Below are 15,939 nucleotides of genomic sequence, written 5' to 3'. Positions count from 1 at the left end.
ATATTCCGTTATGTTTTAAAGGAGGACTCCCAGTCATTTTAAATGGTATGGTGTTGTAATGTAACCATTAAACCCAGTAAGGGATGGTTTAATGGTTGGAGCTGCCTGTAAATACACTCAGCCCATATAAAGTATAAACATTTATGTTGTAGCATGGTAACTGTGTGTCTGGAAGAAAACAAGTGGATCATTGATCTGATTTGCTGTTGAATAAATGTTCCTCAACATTTTGACTCATGTCTTCATCTATTTTTTTTGTGTTTGTTTTAAAGCCAAGATTCTAATAGTTGGCAGAAAATAAAGTGATTATCCACCTGAATCTATTAATAGTCTCATAAAAATACAGTAAAAAAATGAAGTGGAAAAGAGTCAGTGTTAATAATGTAAAGTTTTGTCATTTTCTTTTACCATCTAAGCCATTAATGTACTAATCTTTCTTTTCATGTGATACTTTATCAACATTATTTATACATATTAACAATAACAAGTAGAATATGCACAGCATAAAACAAGTTTCTTATCATCGTTGGAATTATAATTTATTTATATTGTGCTTTGATGCAGCTTTTTTCAGAAGCTGCTCGTTACGTGGATCTAATTTTTACCACCAGATGGAGACAAATATATTTATACAGTGATGTTAAATAGTCAGATTCAAGTCATTTTATTTGTAAATTCAATTGTGATTTGTGTTTAATCAATGAAGATGCTCTGTGCTAACCATCAAATGTTTTGCAACAAATTTAACCAGTAAATGGTTTTTGTCTCACTTGTCATTCTTAGAATGAGTTTATAAAACCAAGCTACATTTATTATTAATAACCAAGGAATAAAACCGTTTAGTGAAATAAAATTCAAGTAAATGACAATAATGTGAGAAAAAAAAACTAAAATAATGAACATATAATGGTCAAACAGAGGCAAATAAAAATCAAGCTAAATTTACATATATACTTAAATGTCTTTACTAAGAGGCTATTTGATTTTTCTGATAAAATAAATTGTGTCTAACCTTAAAAGCCACTGGTGAATAAGTGTACTGTTTTTTTAATCCCTTGAACAGCAACTCCTGCTGAGCTGGGTTCTTCTTGTTAAAAGAAGGTTGTTTGTTTCCACTGTCACCACAAACTTGCTCAGGAAAAGGGAATGCTGCAAAAATCCCAAACATGATGAAATCACGGATTTCTTTCCACCAACTTTCAATAATTGAATTTATCTGGGCTGTGATATAACTAGGGTTAAATTAAATATGAATATGTTTAAGTTATTGGGTTGCTTTCATTATATGATACATTTAGTGATTCATATAATGTGTCTTCTAAAGTTCATTTGATGACATCATGTTTGTTGTGAAATAATCACGTTTTTGTGTTTTCACTGAGGCATTTGTGCATAAATAACGTAGTGATGCAGTTTTTACTTGTCTTTAGCTTTAATCTTTCTGGAAATTTGCAGAAAACAAACTGTTCAATGCTGAACTAAAACGAAACAGGACTGAAAATATTTTGGTTTACAACATCTCTCTTATTTGTTGTTCCTTTATGATTATGAAAACACTGCCTTGTGTACTAGTGTTGACAAATATATGCCAAATATGCCCGAAACAATAAAGTGAAGCAAAAGATAACTAGTCAAATGTTGAGTTTTTTATAATTAAATATCTATTTGATAACCATTTATATTTTAAAGAGTTTGTATTCAGTTTAAACGATGCCAAGTGTGTTCACATTAATTATGAGTAGGGACGAAATGGTGAAATCAAACAGAGATACCTGAAGCTGGCATGAGTTTATAGTGATCTCTTTATATCCTGCTGTTGTCAATTACCGAGATTACCGAGTGTGAGAGAGTGAAACCAATAATAGCCTCAGTGATCAGACTACCCCCCGGCTATTCTCTGAGCTCAGCTACCTGGATGGAGACATTTGGCAGCGGTTAGCTTATTAAAACACTTCGAAGTGAACAAAGCAGCGATGAGCCGACAAGGTAAGACCAACTCGCATTGATCATACGGTATTGAATTTTGTTATATATCTGCGTTTGGTTGGGTTTATAGGGTTAATGAAAAGTGTTTTTTTGGTCGTTTGCTAGTTTTGGTGACTTTATGCTGACGTTAGCATAGCACGCAACAGGTTAGCCGTTAGCCGGCTAGCCTGTTAGCTGGTGAGCAGAAAGTGAGGGAGGAGTTCAGCACCGAGGATAGCAGCTCCGACATGCTTAACACTACAGTGAATAATAACATGCCACTTTCTTATAAATCTACATTTGTTGCTGAAATTACAATTATGAGTCGAAATCGTCGTCTCAAACGTAAATTCTTGATTAAATAAAGTAGTTTAGTTGTCATTACGTTAGAAATATCATTTAAATTCAAGAAAAACAGAATGTGATTCTCGAAGCCGAAACCTCAGGAAAAACAATGATATAATATAAATATTTTTATATTAATTTATTTAAACAGAACATTTTTTCGAATTAGTCTTTCATATGTGGATCTGAAATATTTAGTAGAATGATTTTTTTCTTTTTTCCTTTTGTGTCGTTTTCTATTTTTATACACGGTATCTTCAATTTTAATTTCTGAATAGTAAAAGCTTAATTTTTCCTTGCAGCAATGTATCTATGGTAGTTATTTAAAAAAGAAAATTATTATAAACTGGTAAAGCTATAAAGATTTAACTGTTATTGACTGTCTTTTACTTACTATTACTTTAAATAAGTAATCACTAATCTATCCCCTGATGGGTCAGTAACTTTTTTTTAACATCTCAAATCCCTCTTGAACATTTATTTAAGATATAAATACTCATTCTTAAACTTACAGCTGAATCTTAATCTATATTTTTCACTTTTCCTTCCTGATTCACATCAGTCTAAATTGATATTTCCTCTGTCTCTAAGTTTTTAACGGGACATCTTCATCGCTGAACTTCTCCACAAGAATTACAGGCAATGGCTGTTCACACACAAATCTTAGAGAGGATGACTGGGACACGCTGCGTTTTGAGCTAACAAAGGTAATGTAACGCAATTCAATGGCAAGCAAGGACAGAAAACATTTTTTTCCCCCCATCTGAATTTATTGTTCTTTCCTCCTGCATAGACGGAGGATGAGATTCAGACATTGAGGCAAGTGCTTTTGGCAAAAGAGAAGTATGCAGCAGACATCAGGAGGCAGCTGGGGATGAGTCCGCTCAGTAACGTGAAGCAGAATCTCTCCAAAGGTTGGCAGGAAGTCCAGACCTCAGCTCCGTACGTTCTCCCACACTTTCACAAACACAGAAACAAAGATTTATATAAAATTTCAGTGAAGTTTTCAGCCATTTAAGGTGTGGATGTACCATAGAGCCAGTTTTATTACGCATTGTTTTATCATGACAGAAGCTGAATTTCCATTCCAAACTATGCAAAATGTTGTTGGAAAAACACAGTTTTGCAATTACAATCAGAAACATGATTAAAATAACATGTGAATAAGTTTGCTCATGCTGTAAGTCGTTAAAAAACATGCTGCTCAATCATCCTCCAATCACTTCCTGTTGTTCTACTTCATGGTTTGCGCCTGAATTATCATCCGGTTGTTGCCAAAAAGGTTTTCCTTTCAGTTTTGCAAAATAAACCAATTTTGATATGGCTCAAAAACCACCTCATCCTAGCACCAAAACGTATCAGAAAATCTGTGTTGCCGTGTTTCTATTAAGCAAAATTATTATCAAAATATCAGATTGTGCAATTTTATGGACAATGGAAATGCAGCTATGGTTACATAACCAAAAGAGGCAACCTGGCGATAATCAGGGCTGCCCTCTTAAGTCGGCACACTAATAAGCCGACCTTTGCATGTCCTGTCGTTTCAGATATCTCACAGCCTCTGCCACTCTGGAGGATATCAGCAACTCCAGCGTGTGAGTCCATATAATCACAATTTAATCATCCCCAGAAATATATTCACTTTTTAAAACAACTGGATCTCTTCGCCGTTTATTTCTGTGCATGTTTCCTCAAGAGGGATCACTTCTAAGAACCGTCTGATGGAATCTTCCGGGTCAAATAGGATTGGTGCCCTGATAATAGCCCCACAGCCTGACTTAGCACAAGAGGCAGCGGCTTTACAAAGTCACAGCATGACGAGCCTCCAGTGTTTGTATTAAACAGAGGAGGAAGGATCTGCTGCAGACAGATGGACAGCTGACGCACATGAAGCTTATTGTTGTTTACGAGTTGCTTTTGTATCTAGCGGTGGGATGTAGCGGAGTACAAGTACTTTGTTACTGTACTTAAAAAAAAATTTATTACCGTATTTTCCGCACTATAAGGCGCACCACATTATAAGGCGCACCTTCAATGAATGGCCTATTTTAAAACTTTTTTCATATATAAGTCGCACCGCATTATAAGGCGCATAGAATAGACACTACAGTAGAGGCTGGGGTTACGTTATGCATCCATTAGATGGAACTGCGATAAAGGGAATGTCGACAAAATAGTCATATAGGTCAGTCAAACTTTATTAATAGATTACAAACCAGCGTTCAGACAACTCCGTTCATTCCCAAAATGAACAGCTGTTGCTTCCTCCACTTCTGCTATAACCATTGATTCGTTCATGTTAAATTCTCTGGCTGCTGCTCTATTCCCGTGTTCTACTGCATGACTGATCGCCTTGAGCTTAAACTCTGCGTCGTAAGCGTGTCTCTTAATAGGAGCCATTTTGGGGTCTTTACACAAAACCCAGCGTGCACCGCTGGCTGCATCGGCGGCTGCTTTCCCTGTTTCTTCTTCTACGGGGAAAATAAAATTGCCATCTGCTTACCGTAGTTGCGAGACCTGTTGTGGCTCAATATTGGTCCATATGTAAGGCGCACCGGATTATATGGCGCACTGTCGGCTTTTGAGAAAATTGAAGGTTTTTAGGTGCGCCTTATAGTGCGGAAAATTCGGTACTTTACTTGAAGCTGGAGAACGTAACTTTTGTAAAAATTGTTTTTTACATATTTGTTAAAACTATCACCAGGGTATGATGGTATGAGACAGATAATCTGTGAAAAAAATTAAGTTCCTCTACTTTCTCACCAATCAGAGCCAGTAGGAGGGTCTCAGCGCTGTCAATCAACCTTGTGAACGCGCTGCTAAATGTGCTGATGGTGGAGAAGCTACTTACGATTACAGGAAAACTGTTTATCCACCAACATCGGTGGCTATGCTAACTAACCTTAGCATAAACAACAAGCTCTGCTGCACATGGCACACACGACATGATTGGCAGCGCTAAGACCCGCCTCCTAGCTCTGATTGGTTGTTTCTAGATAGCACTGGGAGAAGGCAGAGGAATTAAATAATTTTTTGTCACAGATTACCTGTGTCGATAACATACTGACATCACAACAGTTTCAACAAGTATGTCAAAATATATATATTATAAAAGTTACATACTGTAGTTTTAATTGAGTTACTTTTGACTTTTACTTCACTTCATTTTACATTAATTATCTATACTTTCAACTCCACTATATTTTTGTAATGTGTTCACAGAAATATGTGGAGTTTCATCCACGTCACATTGCGTTATTTGTTTTAAAGTAATTGATAACTTACTTACTTACTTTCAAATTAACTACTTCAAAAAACGGGTCCAAGTTTTGCAAATGGTGCCAGGAAATTAAAATATTATTCATTACTGACCCATTATGGTTGAATATACAGTATTTTTTTAAACTGTGGAGTTGATGGCAAACTGGAGTTGAAATAAACGATCAACTTTTATTTGAATGGTTTTACTGCAGTTAAAATAACACATTGGTTTTACTTCTGTTTTAAACAAAAATGTTCAAAGGAATAGTTATTCCTCTTTCTTACTCTAACATTTAACTCTGCATTTCTGATGCACAGAATCAAGTGAAAACTGCCACAGATTGTAAACACAATAGAAGCATGCATTCAACAAGTACTTCCACGTTCAATACTTTAAGTACTTTTAAAAGCAAGTATGTGGTTTTACTCAAGTTAAAATGTTCATGTGGTACTTTTTCTTTTACTAGAAAACATTTTTGTCTGTTTACAGTGTTTGCCTTCTGTTCTGTGTTTACTGGTTGCTGCTGTTAAACATTCGGAAACCCACAGAGCTTTATTTTATCGCACTGACTGATTTAATTTGTTATGCGCAGATACGTGAGGACACGAGACGGTCTGTCTCAAGCCGGCCAGGTGACATCTGCTGCTCTGTCCAACGTGGGCGTGGCCATCACCAGAAGGCTGGCGCAGATGAGGTCAGCCCACTTTTATTTGGGTTACATTAAAAAAGGAGAAAAACCTTTCAATAAATAGTTTAGTTATAGTCATGTAATTTTCATACCAAACAAATGCTGAAATGTATTATTCTACAAGGTGTTTATCCCAGTGTATTATAAGCCTGGTGGGCTGCCAGACTTTATTTGTCTGCCCCGCCAGGCTGGGCGTGCTTTGTTTACTTATTTTAAATTGGTTTTTTACACATTAGTAACTGTGATCAATGAATTAATAGTTTATTTGTACATTTCAGCAGCAAGGCAGTTCAAAATGCTTTAAACCATAAAAACATCACACAGTAACTACTTAAACAAGCAACAAACATTACATTTTGTCAAGCGCAATCAACACATCAAATATGTTGATTAATGTTCAATTTATTATGGTTTTAAATGAACTCTAAATAGGTGGCGGGGGGGGGGGGTTAGCCTGGATTTAAAGGCACTCGGTGTTTTGGCTGTTTTGCATTTTTCTGGAAGTTTGTTTCAGATTTGTGGTGCATAGAAGCTGAATGCTGCTTCTCCATGTTTGATTCTGGTTCTGGGGAGATGGAGCAGAACCAGAAGATCTGAGAGAGAGGTCTGGAAGGTTGCTATGACAACAGCAGATCTTTAATGTATTGTGGTGCTAAATCGCTAAGTGATTTATAAACAAACGGTATTTTATAGTCTATTCTCTGAGTGTAAGGACTTTAGAACTGGAGTGATATACACTAACTTCCTGTTTTTAGTCAGAATGCCAGCAGCAGTGTTCTGAATCAGATTAATTTGTTAGGCAGACCTGCGACCTGCAACACAGGTCAATGAGTCTAAAGAAACTCATAATCAATGAGTTTCTTTAGATCTCGCTGAAACATTAGTCCTCTGATCCTGGAAATGTTCTTCAGGTGATAGAAGGTCAACTTTGTAACTGTCTTTATGTGACTCTGAAGGTTCAGGTCTGAGTCCATCATTACACCCAGATTTTGGGCCTGATCAGTTGATTAGCCACTACTACTGCTAACGGCTACAGTGTTATAACAAGAAAATTAACTTTTAAAATGCTATCATCTAATCAAAACCTCACATTTATCTGGAGTTTGTTAGTGTCTCTGAAGTCCAAAGAAAACGTTTTCTGTTTTAAGATTGAGAAAATTGGGATCTAAAATGCTTTCAGTCTTCACAATCCAGCTCCAAACTACAGCTACAATCACATTTCAGCTCTAAAAATATAAAATGCAAATAGGCTGACCTTAAGAAACATAAATGTATATTTTTACACTACAAGTCCCATTTATACCAGTAGAAAGGTTGGTTTATCCAGAGGGTTTCTATGGATCTGATGGGGGAAGATGGAGTCAAACCGTCTAATTACCTTTTCCTTCCACTGAGCTACAGCAAAAGCTTTGCTCAGGTCTCCTCAGTTCAATCTACCAAAGGTCAGTCTGACAGGCTGTCCCTTCTGGCACCGGTCTCTGGATGTCTGGCAGTAGCCCACTTTGGGTCGCAACAAAAATAATAATGTAGAAGTAAAACTTTCGAAGATAACTTAAGCTAAAAGTGTAAGGAGGAAAAACAAATACTACAAAAACAGACTAAATTAATCACAAAAGTGAGAAGAATATTGAAATAATACAAGAGTAAAGTCATATTACCAGAATAGAGCAAAGCTGGGTAGTAACTAGTTACACTTACTGAATTACATTTACTTGAGTAACTTTTTTGAAAAGATGTATTTTTACTACACTGTACCTTTTTACTTGAGTAATTTCATTAAATATTTTTACTCTTGAGTAAGATTTCTGGATTTTCTACCCACTGAATGAAAAACAAACATGTTTTAATGAAAAATTCACTGACACATACCTGCAGTTAATGTTTCATAAGTTTTATACTGAAAGAAACTGATTTTATTTTTTAAAATTTATATTTATTTTATTTTTCATCCTTAAAATACCAAAATATCCGCTTAAGTTTATATTTTGGCCCCTCTAATGATGTAATTTTTAAATGATTGATTTGTTCAGTTACTCAGTACTTGAGTAGACTTTTTCCAAATATCTTTTTACACTTGAGTATAATTTACTAGAAATAGGTCGAGGTAGTGCTACTCCTACTTGAGTACAATTTTTGAGTACTCTACCCACCTCTCAGAGTAATATTAGGAGGATGAATTGCTAAGTTTATGAGAACGAAAACTAATAAAACATTAAAATGAGCATCTTGTGATGTTAAAATTTGGTTTGGACACATCAGCTTCAAATTTAGTGTGAAACCACTGAGTCTGTTTTGAAGAAAGAACCACAAACATGCCAAGTTGGATCTTAATGACATAAGATGCACAGAAGTGGTTTTTGTTGTTGTTGTGTTTTGTCAGATGTTAGTTATTTAATTTCCCTTTGGGATCAATAAAGTATTTTAAAATTGAATATTAAATGGGAAATTTTTTTAAAAATAATCTTTATTTATTTTAGCTATTTTACGCTGTCCAGAGACTACTAACCTCATTATAACCTTGCAGTTGGAGCATAGCATCACCTTATCGTTTTTAAAGAATATTCAAACTGTAATCCAATAACATTGTTTTGCATTTTCTTTTCTCATTTATGCTGCAAACTCAACAGAGCCTTGCCTCTTCCCAGCCCGCCACGGTAAGATCTGAGCTTCAAAACGTCTTCATTTTAGGAAGTAAATAAAGAAATGTTACTTAGTTCGTAACTGACCATAATAATATGTTTTTGGATCATATTTGTTACATTCTGCTCAGTTAAAACTTAAATATGTGATAATTCAAAGCGTTGTGTAAAAGAACAGCAGTTTTCCACCTTAAAATTTACAATTTACCCTCAAACATTTTATAATAATATTATTGTTTTCCACTCAGGACCCTGAGCCATACCATTAGTGTGCCATCTATGAGGTAAAACATCACAATATATTTAAAAACAAGTTAGTATTCAACATATTTAATAGTATTTAATTGTTAATATTTATTTTTAGGCATTCATCCACATTCAAGTCTATTGAAGAACTTGTTGGCAGTGTGAAGGTGAGTGTTAATGTTAAACAAACATGAAAAACACAATATATGGTTTATATTTTATGTGTAAGTTATGATCAGTTATTTCTGAATTAAAAGGATAAAGTGACTGGAGGCGTGTCAAACAGTGAAGAGGCGTCTGGATTTGAAAGAAGATCCTCACGCAACCAAACCTGAGATGAATTGATTTTATTAAAATCACAAAAATTTCTCAAAGTAAAAAAAAAAAAAAGAGAGAATTCTCTCCCTCATCAATATGCATGTTTGTTTTTTTCAGTTTCTTTGTTGATGCAGATTAAGAAATTGAATGTACAATACAAGTTGTCTAAGTAAAATAATTTAGATGTATTTAAACCTTTGAATGTTTTAAAATGTGTTCATTTTAATATGCTGGTTATTTTTGACATGCTTGTATCTCCATATTCTGAAATCAGATGTACTACAAGGTATTTTTGTAATGTCAGATTTTTCAAGTAAAGGCTTTAGAATACATTCAATGTCTCCATTTGTTGACTTCTATGAATTTTGGAAATGGACATAAAAAATAGCTAAAGTAGCCTAGAAATATAGCTCCAATATATTACTTTTTATATAATCTGACATGAATTGGAGCTTCTTTCGTTTTATAATTTGTAAATAAAAAAGGTTAATAATAATGCAATTGTTTAATAAATGAGAAAAAGCAAATATTAGGTGTCTTATTTCATGTGCCTTTCTGTTTTATTTCATTTTTAACTTTAAGATAATGAAATAAATCTGTGCACAGTAATAATGATGCATCATTAATATAATTTTCTAAGTAACATTTATTATATTTAAAAGTTTTTAACAGTGATTTATATGATTAAATAAATCCAATGGTAACAATAATACATGAACGTAATTGAGAAACGTCATAAGTGGCATATCCCATATGTACCTTTGGGTGGCGCTAGATAATTCGTTTTTATTTTATATAGTTAGTTTTTGATTAGGTTGGCTTACAAGTGCGCTTTACTTTCTTTTCTACAGTTCCTGAAGCTTAAATAAACAATATGGAAATTTTAAATTTGAAATGTATTGACATGTCCCTGGTCTTAAAAACGGAGAATCTTATTTTCATTCATTATAAATAGAAAGTTATATATGAAATAAGGTCAGTCGGATCAATTATCTGTGCAACAGCCTTTCAAGGGCTCAATAACAAAATGTAAAGTAAATTCTAATTTACTTATTTTAATTATTTTATATTTAGGTCATATTTAACTTATGATTTAACACTTGTATGTATTTCTATAAAATTAATATTGCTTATGATTATCTGTATTCGCTAATATTTGCTGCTAATGCTTTGAATGGAGTAGTTTGTCAATAAATAGATTTCCCATCGGGGATCAATAAAGTTTAATCTATTCTGAAATTACAAAATTTAAGTTCCCTGACCGGGAATCGAACCGAGGCCGAATCCTAACTAGACCACCGGGGATACGTATCATGAAGGTGATGCGCATCGAATATGGTATTCTGGTTGGAGTTATTTTCTTTTTGACAACCTGTATTAAGGCATTTCTTCCTCAGCCGGTGCCCATTTCTGTGCATGGCTGCTTTTCTAGTTCTGTCTGGGTTCAGAACAGGGACGGGGATAAGTCCTGCACTGGCCGGGTTAATTAAAGCCTGTGTAATCTCCCTAAGCGCACTGGTGTCACCGTGGCCACCTCATGCGTGTCACGAGCGGGGGTAGCACGTTCCCGTCCTCAAGTTTCAAGCCCCGCCCACGAGCTGAGGACGAACGCGCCTGCTGGTATAAAAGCCGTTCGTGGGCCAGCCTGTGTGACTACAGCAGTGCAGTGATCCACAGCGGTCCACACAGGTTGTTCGTCCACGAATGGGCCGTAGTTAGCTTGCATCTACCCCCTCTTCTACTGCAAGCCATCCGCAGCAGGTGCAAGCATCGTCCACCCATTCTAAAGGCAAGTAAAAATAATTATTCTAGAGTATATTTTCATGTTTATGATTGTTTTGTTTTTTTGCTTTTTAAAACTATTTTGCATGGGAAAAAAATCTCAATTGTTCACCTTCGTAATTAATCCTGAATAAATAAATGTAAGGAGTTGTAGCAAAATTGACATTATTTTCTTTTAGATTGTGTGTCATTTGCCATGCCGTGTTGGCATAGGTCAGTGAAATCCCTATAAGCCTTCTGCTGTTCAGACTGTTAAGCTGTACAGCCTTGAACTGGTTCTAGACTCTGCACAATAATACACATTTTTCAAGTAACAATGGTAGAAAATAAGGATTTATATTTCTTTTATGACTTTGTAAGTTGAGTCTGAATACAGCCAGTGTGTCATGCAGCCAGTGCATGCACACCAGCCTGCTGTACGCGTGGGCACGTTCTCCCATACATTCTTGTAATTTGAGTTTGGGGAAACCTGACACTCGGCGCCACCTGTTACTGTTTTATAACTCAGTGAACATAACTGGGTCAAGAGTGTTAACTTAAACTGAACAGGCTCCTAGATGGAAATTGGGTTTGACGTGTCTGTTTTCCTCTTTAGGTTATTTTCCACTTAAAGTCGGAAAAAATGGCATCAATTCCATCAAGTGGTTCTCTCGTCGCCACACATGACTACTATAGACGTAAGTAATGCGTATATGATGCTTTTTATCTTTGGATAAGTATACAAAAATGAAACGTTACCATTTCTTTCCAAAAGGACGTCTCGGGTCCAACTCCAGCAGCAGCTCTTGTGGCAGCGCCGAGTACACTGGGGAGGTTATTCCACACCATCCAGGTATGGAAAGCGGCATATTGCTGAAACTTATTCAAAATGGCGTCTTAATGAATCACAATTAAAAAATAAACGTTCGTTCTTCGTAGCACTTCCGAGGCAAGACTCCGGTCACTGGTGGACTTCGTTCTTCTTTGCAAAGCAGAACCAGCTCGGTATGCAAAATGGATCTGAAAATCAAAAGTGAGTGCAGATGTAATCACCTTACACTGCAAAAAAACATAAAATGTGACCACGTGTTTTTGGTCTACTTTCCACTACAACACATGAAATCAGATAAAAGTAATAAGTAACTTTTGAGCAAGAAATAGGAGTTTGTTTTCAGTAAATACCTAAATATTAATGAAAAAGTACTAGTTCCACTGCCAGATTATCTCATTTATAACATGGACAAAATGCATAAGTGTATAAGTGAAATAATCTGCCGTTGGAAGTAGAACTGGGTTGCTAGGTGACGGGCTGGACTTGGCTGGTTGCTAGGTAACGGTCCAGTGCCCTGCCGTAGATCATGAAGTAAGTGACATAGTCTGCCATTGGAACTGATACTTTTTCATCAATATTAAGTTTTTTACATCAACTCTTTAAAGAATTTGAATTAATATGAGTTACAACATTTAACCTCCCTTTGGGATCAATAAAGTTTTTTTGAATTTGAAAGTTTGAGTAAATAATTCCTTAATATTGATGAAAAAATACTAGGGCCACTTACAGTACATTTCTCCTCATGTTATAAGTGAAATCATCTGCTAGTGGAACTAGCATGTTTCCATCAATATTAAGAAATTATTTACTTAAAAGAAGCTCCTATATCTTGCAGAAAGTTACTTGTAACCTAGTTTTGCTTATTTCAAATGTACTAAGATATTTGTACTAGAAACTAGACCAGAAATACTTGGTAAGACTTTGTGTTTTTGCAGGATGACAGCATTTTATGCTGTCTGATGGTAAACTAAAGGTTTGTTTGTGTTGCAGGAACGGTTACACTTTAGCCAACGGACAGGTGACCTGCATCGCTAAGGAAATGGTTTGGACCAGACAACTCAGCGAAAGCAGCGACGGTGGAAAACATGAACCTATGTCCCCGCCACCAACTTCCTCCTAGTCCTCAACCCTCCTCCTCCTCCTCCTCTGCACCTTCCTCACCATCCGCTTGCCACCTCTCACATAGTCCAGCAATGGAGATGTAACGATGGTGGTTGCGTTGATGGGGTTTCCTCACCCTGTCCTTTTTGCCTGTATATAGTATGTTTATATATTGACCAAAAGTTATGAAAAAGCTCCTATGTAAAAACATTTTTTATGTATATGTTGTAATAAATTACAACTGACAATAAAACTATATTCTAATCACCCCTTTTTTTTGTCCACCACTTTTTTTTTATGTGTTGACCTTTATATAGTGAGAACAAAACAATAACTTAATGTTTTCAGTAAACATCATATTTCCCTCATTCAAAGCTTTGGCTTATATAACCTAGAGAGAACACAGGTGACTCAACAATGGACTTAATCTGTTTATAACGCTGACATGATTAGAAACGATTAATTCAAGCGCTAATGCAGTTTATGCAACGTCTTGGTTTAGCTTTAATGTGGGTCAGCAGCTTGAGGAAGACGTCATGGAGAGGAAAGGTCAGGGAGATTAACTTAAACCAAATAACAAGGTGCTTACTGGACCCAGATGTCTTTAAGTCTCTCATTGTTTTAATTATGCAAAGTGGTCAATACACACACTGCAAAAGAAAAAAATCGTACTAAGTATTTGTCTAGTTTCTAGGCAAAACAAATCAAGACAAATTTGTTTTGTCTTGAAATAAGACAAAAATAACTTACAAGTAACTTTCCATCAAGACGTAGGCGTTTGTAAATGCTTGTAAATATTGATGGAAAAGTCTTAGTTCCACTGGTAGATTATTTAACTTATTTAGACGGCCGGGCAGTGTGCCGTTACCTAGCAACTACAGCAAAGCCCAGCTCGTCACCTAGCAACCAAGTTCTAGTTCCACGGGAAGATTGTTTCATTTATAACAAGACATTTTTATAATATTATCAGTGAAATAATTTGCCAAAAGAACTTGTACTTTTTGATCAATATTAAGGGATTACATAGACTTAAAACAAGCTCCTATATCTTACTGAAAGGTTATTTGTTATTTTTGTCTTATTTCAAGGTATTTGCACTAGAAACTGCACCAAAATACTTGGTAGGATTTTGTGTTTTTTGTAGTCAAAGTCATGATCTTCCACACCATCATCATCAGGCCTGATCGTCTTTGGGATGAATGAGAGTGAAAACTGTGAGGAAGGCCAATTGTCCCACATCAGTGTCTGACCTGAAAGATGCACTTCTATATCTGCAACGGTGAAAACTTACCATAAACTTTGAAACCTAACCCTAGGAATCTCCATTCACTAGTTTTTCAGTTTCTTCCTTCTGAAAGGTGATATAAAGTTTCTCTGCTGAGGAAAAACATTTATAAAATCCCTTCTGTTTTAACCCTACTAAACAAGACATGGTATTTGTACATCTAACTGAAGTTTTCAGCTATTCTTCCTCTTGCACTCCAAAAAAGGATATTTCTATTGTATTTTCCAAACAAAATACACCTTACATTATTCTATTTTCTTCTGTGAGAGGCGTGTCTCATTAGAAAGAAAGACAGTTCTCAGTTTGATTAAAATTTTAGCCAATATGAATAATTTAGAGCTTAAACTTTACTTAAAAATCCAAACGGTGTCAAAACTAACCCCTTATTTAACAACTATAATTAGATTTTTGTTTATTTTGATTATTCCCACTCAATATTCAGTCATATAAAAGCTTTACTTGGAGATTAATTTGCATGAAAAGCAGCACGTTTTGAGTCGCAGTGTCTTCTAATCTCGTTATACAACTTAGAGTTGTGCAACATTAAAAGCTAAGAAATCTTGCCATACTGGCAGCAGAAAGAAATCAATGAAATCATTGATTCTCAGTACATGTTATTCTGAGAATTACAACAAACAGTGAACATTTTACCAAAAGGAACTCTGATAACTAAGAATAGACCGACCAAAGTCCTGTTGAACGATTACTTCTCTGTTCAAACATGAAACACAAACAGCTCTCTGGCTCTGGCTGCAGAACCGGTTCAGACATCATTCTGGGGGAAAACAGAGAGAGAAAATGCTTTTTAAGAATAAAAAAATCTTCCAAGTGAGATGTACATTTACCCTGACAGCCCTAAATAAAAGTTTAGTTAATTAATGGAAGATGGAGACTCAGCAGACGGATCAGGGACGGAGCTGTGGAGACGTTTAAAGCTGATTTAGGTTATAAAACCTTCATAATGCTGAAAGTCACAGAGAGATGCAGGAAAGAAAGAAAGTTACTAAAACTGATCACTTTTTTCTTTTACTACTCTCCAATTTGTGTTATTTGCTGTTATTTCAACTGACAACTTTCTGTTTTCGCTCAGTTATTTTTCTCTCCACAGCTACATTTTGGTGTCTGTGAAACTTTCCTACTGCTGCCACACTGCAAAAAATAAATAAATAAATTTGGATCTAGTTTCTACTGCAAATATCTTAGTACACTTGAAATAAGACAAAACTAACTTACAAGTAATTTGTCTGCAAGACAGTTTTGTTTTACTTCAAGTATACTAAAATATTCGCACTAGATACTTGATCAAAATATTTGGTAAGATTTTGTGTTTTTGCAGTGGAGTCGTTCTTCCTCTGAGAACAGAGAGTACTCCTGTATCAACTTTGAAATTAATCTCAGAAATGTCCTAGAAAAAAGTGGAAATGTTTGAGTTTCAAAAGTAGATTTTTTTTACTTTTCAAACTCATTTCAAACTGATATTATCAAAACTCAAACAAT

The 15,939-nt window shown here is 35.3% G+C and overlaps 2 protein-coding genes across 3 annotated transcripts; both read left to right on the top strand.

The window, feature by feature from the left end:
- The first annotated feature begins 1,745 nt into the window (after positions 1 to 1,745).
- LOC114140269 (tumor protein D54-like) lies at positions 1,746 to 9,795 on the top strand. 2 transcript variants are annotated; one of them, XM_028010026.1, is made up of 9 exons: positions 1,746 to 1,986; positions 2,902 to 3,017; positions 3,104 to 3,252; positions 3,858 to 3,905; positions 6,165 to 6,266; positions 8,888 to 8,914; positions 9,148 to 9,183; positions 9,264 to 9,312; positions 9,385 to 9,795. In XM_028010026.1, exons 1-9 carry the CDS (start codon positions 1,974 to 1,976, stop codon positions 9,397 to 9,399), a joined length of 555 nt encoding a protein of 184 aa, XP_027865827.1. In that variant the 5' UTR covers positions 1,746 to 1,973; the 3' UTR covers positions 9,400 to 9,795. The 2 variants fall into 2 exon arrangements, with proteins under 2 accessions (XP_027865827.1, XP_027865826.1); XM_028010025.1 differs by having other exon boundaries at positions 1,749 to 1,986; positions 9,403 to 9,795.
- Positions 9,796 to 11,092: 1,297 nt separating this feature from the next.
- ppdpfa (pancreatic progenitor cell differentiation and proliferation factor a) lies at positions 11,093 to 13,429 on the top strand. Its single transcript, XM_028009935.1, has 5 exons — positions 11,093 to 11,252; positions 11,841 to 11,922; positions 12,000 to 12,077; positions 12,164 to 12,257; positions 13,047 to 13,429. The coding sequence occupies exons 2-5, from the start codon at positions 11,868 to 11,870 to the stop codon at positions 13,174 to 13,176; spliced, it is 357 nt and encodes a 118-aa protein (XP_027865736.1). The 5' UTR covers positions 11,093 to 11,252; positions 11,841 to 11,867; the 3' UTR covers positions 13,177 to 13,429.
- The last annotated feature ends 2,510 nt before the right edge of the window (positions 13,430 to 15,939 follow it).

This window comes from Xiphophorus couchianus, chromosome 24 (genome assembly GCF_001444195.1).
Source record: "Xiphophorus couchianus chromosome 24, X_couchianus-1.0, whole genome shotgun sequence".
NCBI classification, from domain to species: domain Eukaryota; kingdom Metazoa; phylum Chordata; class Actinopteri; order Cyprinodontiformes; family Poeciliidae; genus Xiphophorus; species Xiphophorus couchianus.
Note: the sequence above shows the minus strand (reverse complement) of the source record. Positions and strands in the feature narration are given on the sequence as shown.

Excerpts from the sequence above, each read along its gene's own strand:
- LOC114140269 (XM_028010025.1), top strand. Across the intron at positions 3,018-3,103 it reads TGCGTTTTGAGCTAACAAAG|ACGGAGGATGAGATTCAGAC; the intron begins GTAATGTAACGC and ends CCTCCTGCATAG. Across the intron at positions 9,184-9,263 it reads ATTAGTGTGCCATCTATGAG|GCATTCATCCACATTCAAGT; the intron begins GTAAAACATCAC and ends ATTTATTTTTAG.
- ppdpfa (XM_028009935.1), top strand. The coding sequence starts at position 11,868 with ATGGCATCAATTCCATCAAGTGGTTCTCTCGTCGCCACACATGACTAC. Across the intron at positions 11,923-11,999 it reads CACACATGACTACTATAGAC|GACGTCTCGGGTCCAACTCC; the intron begins GTAAGTAATGCG and ends TCTTTCCAAAAG. Across the intron at positions 12,078-12,163 it reads GGTTATTCCACACCATCCAG|CACTTCCGAGGCAAGACTCC; the intron begins GTATGGAAAGCG and ends CGTTCTTCGTAG.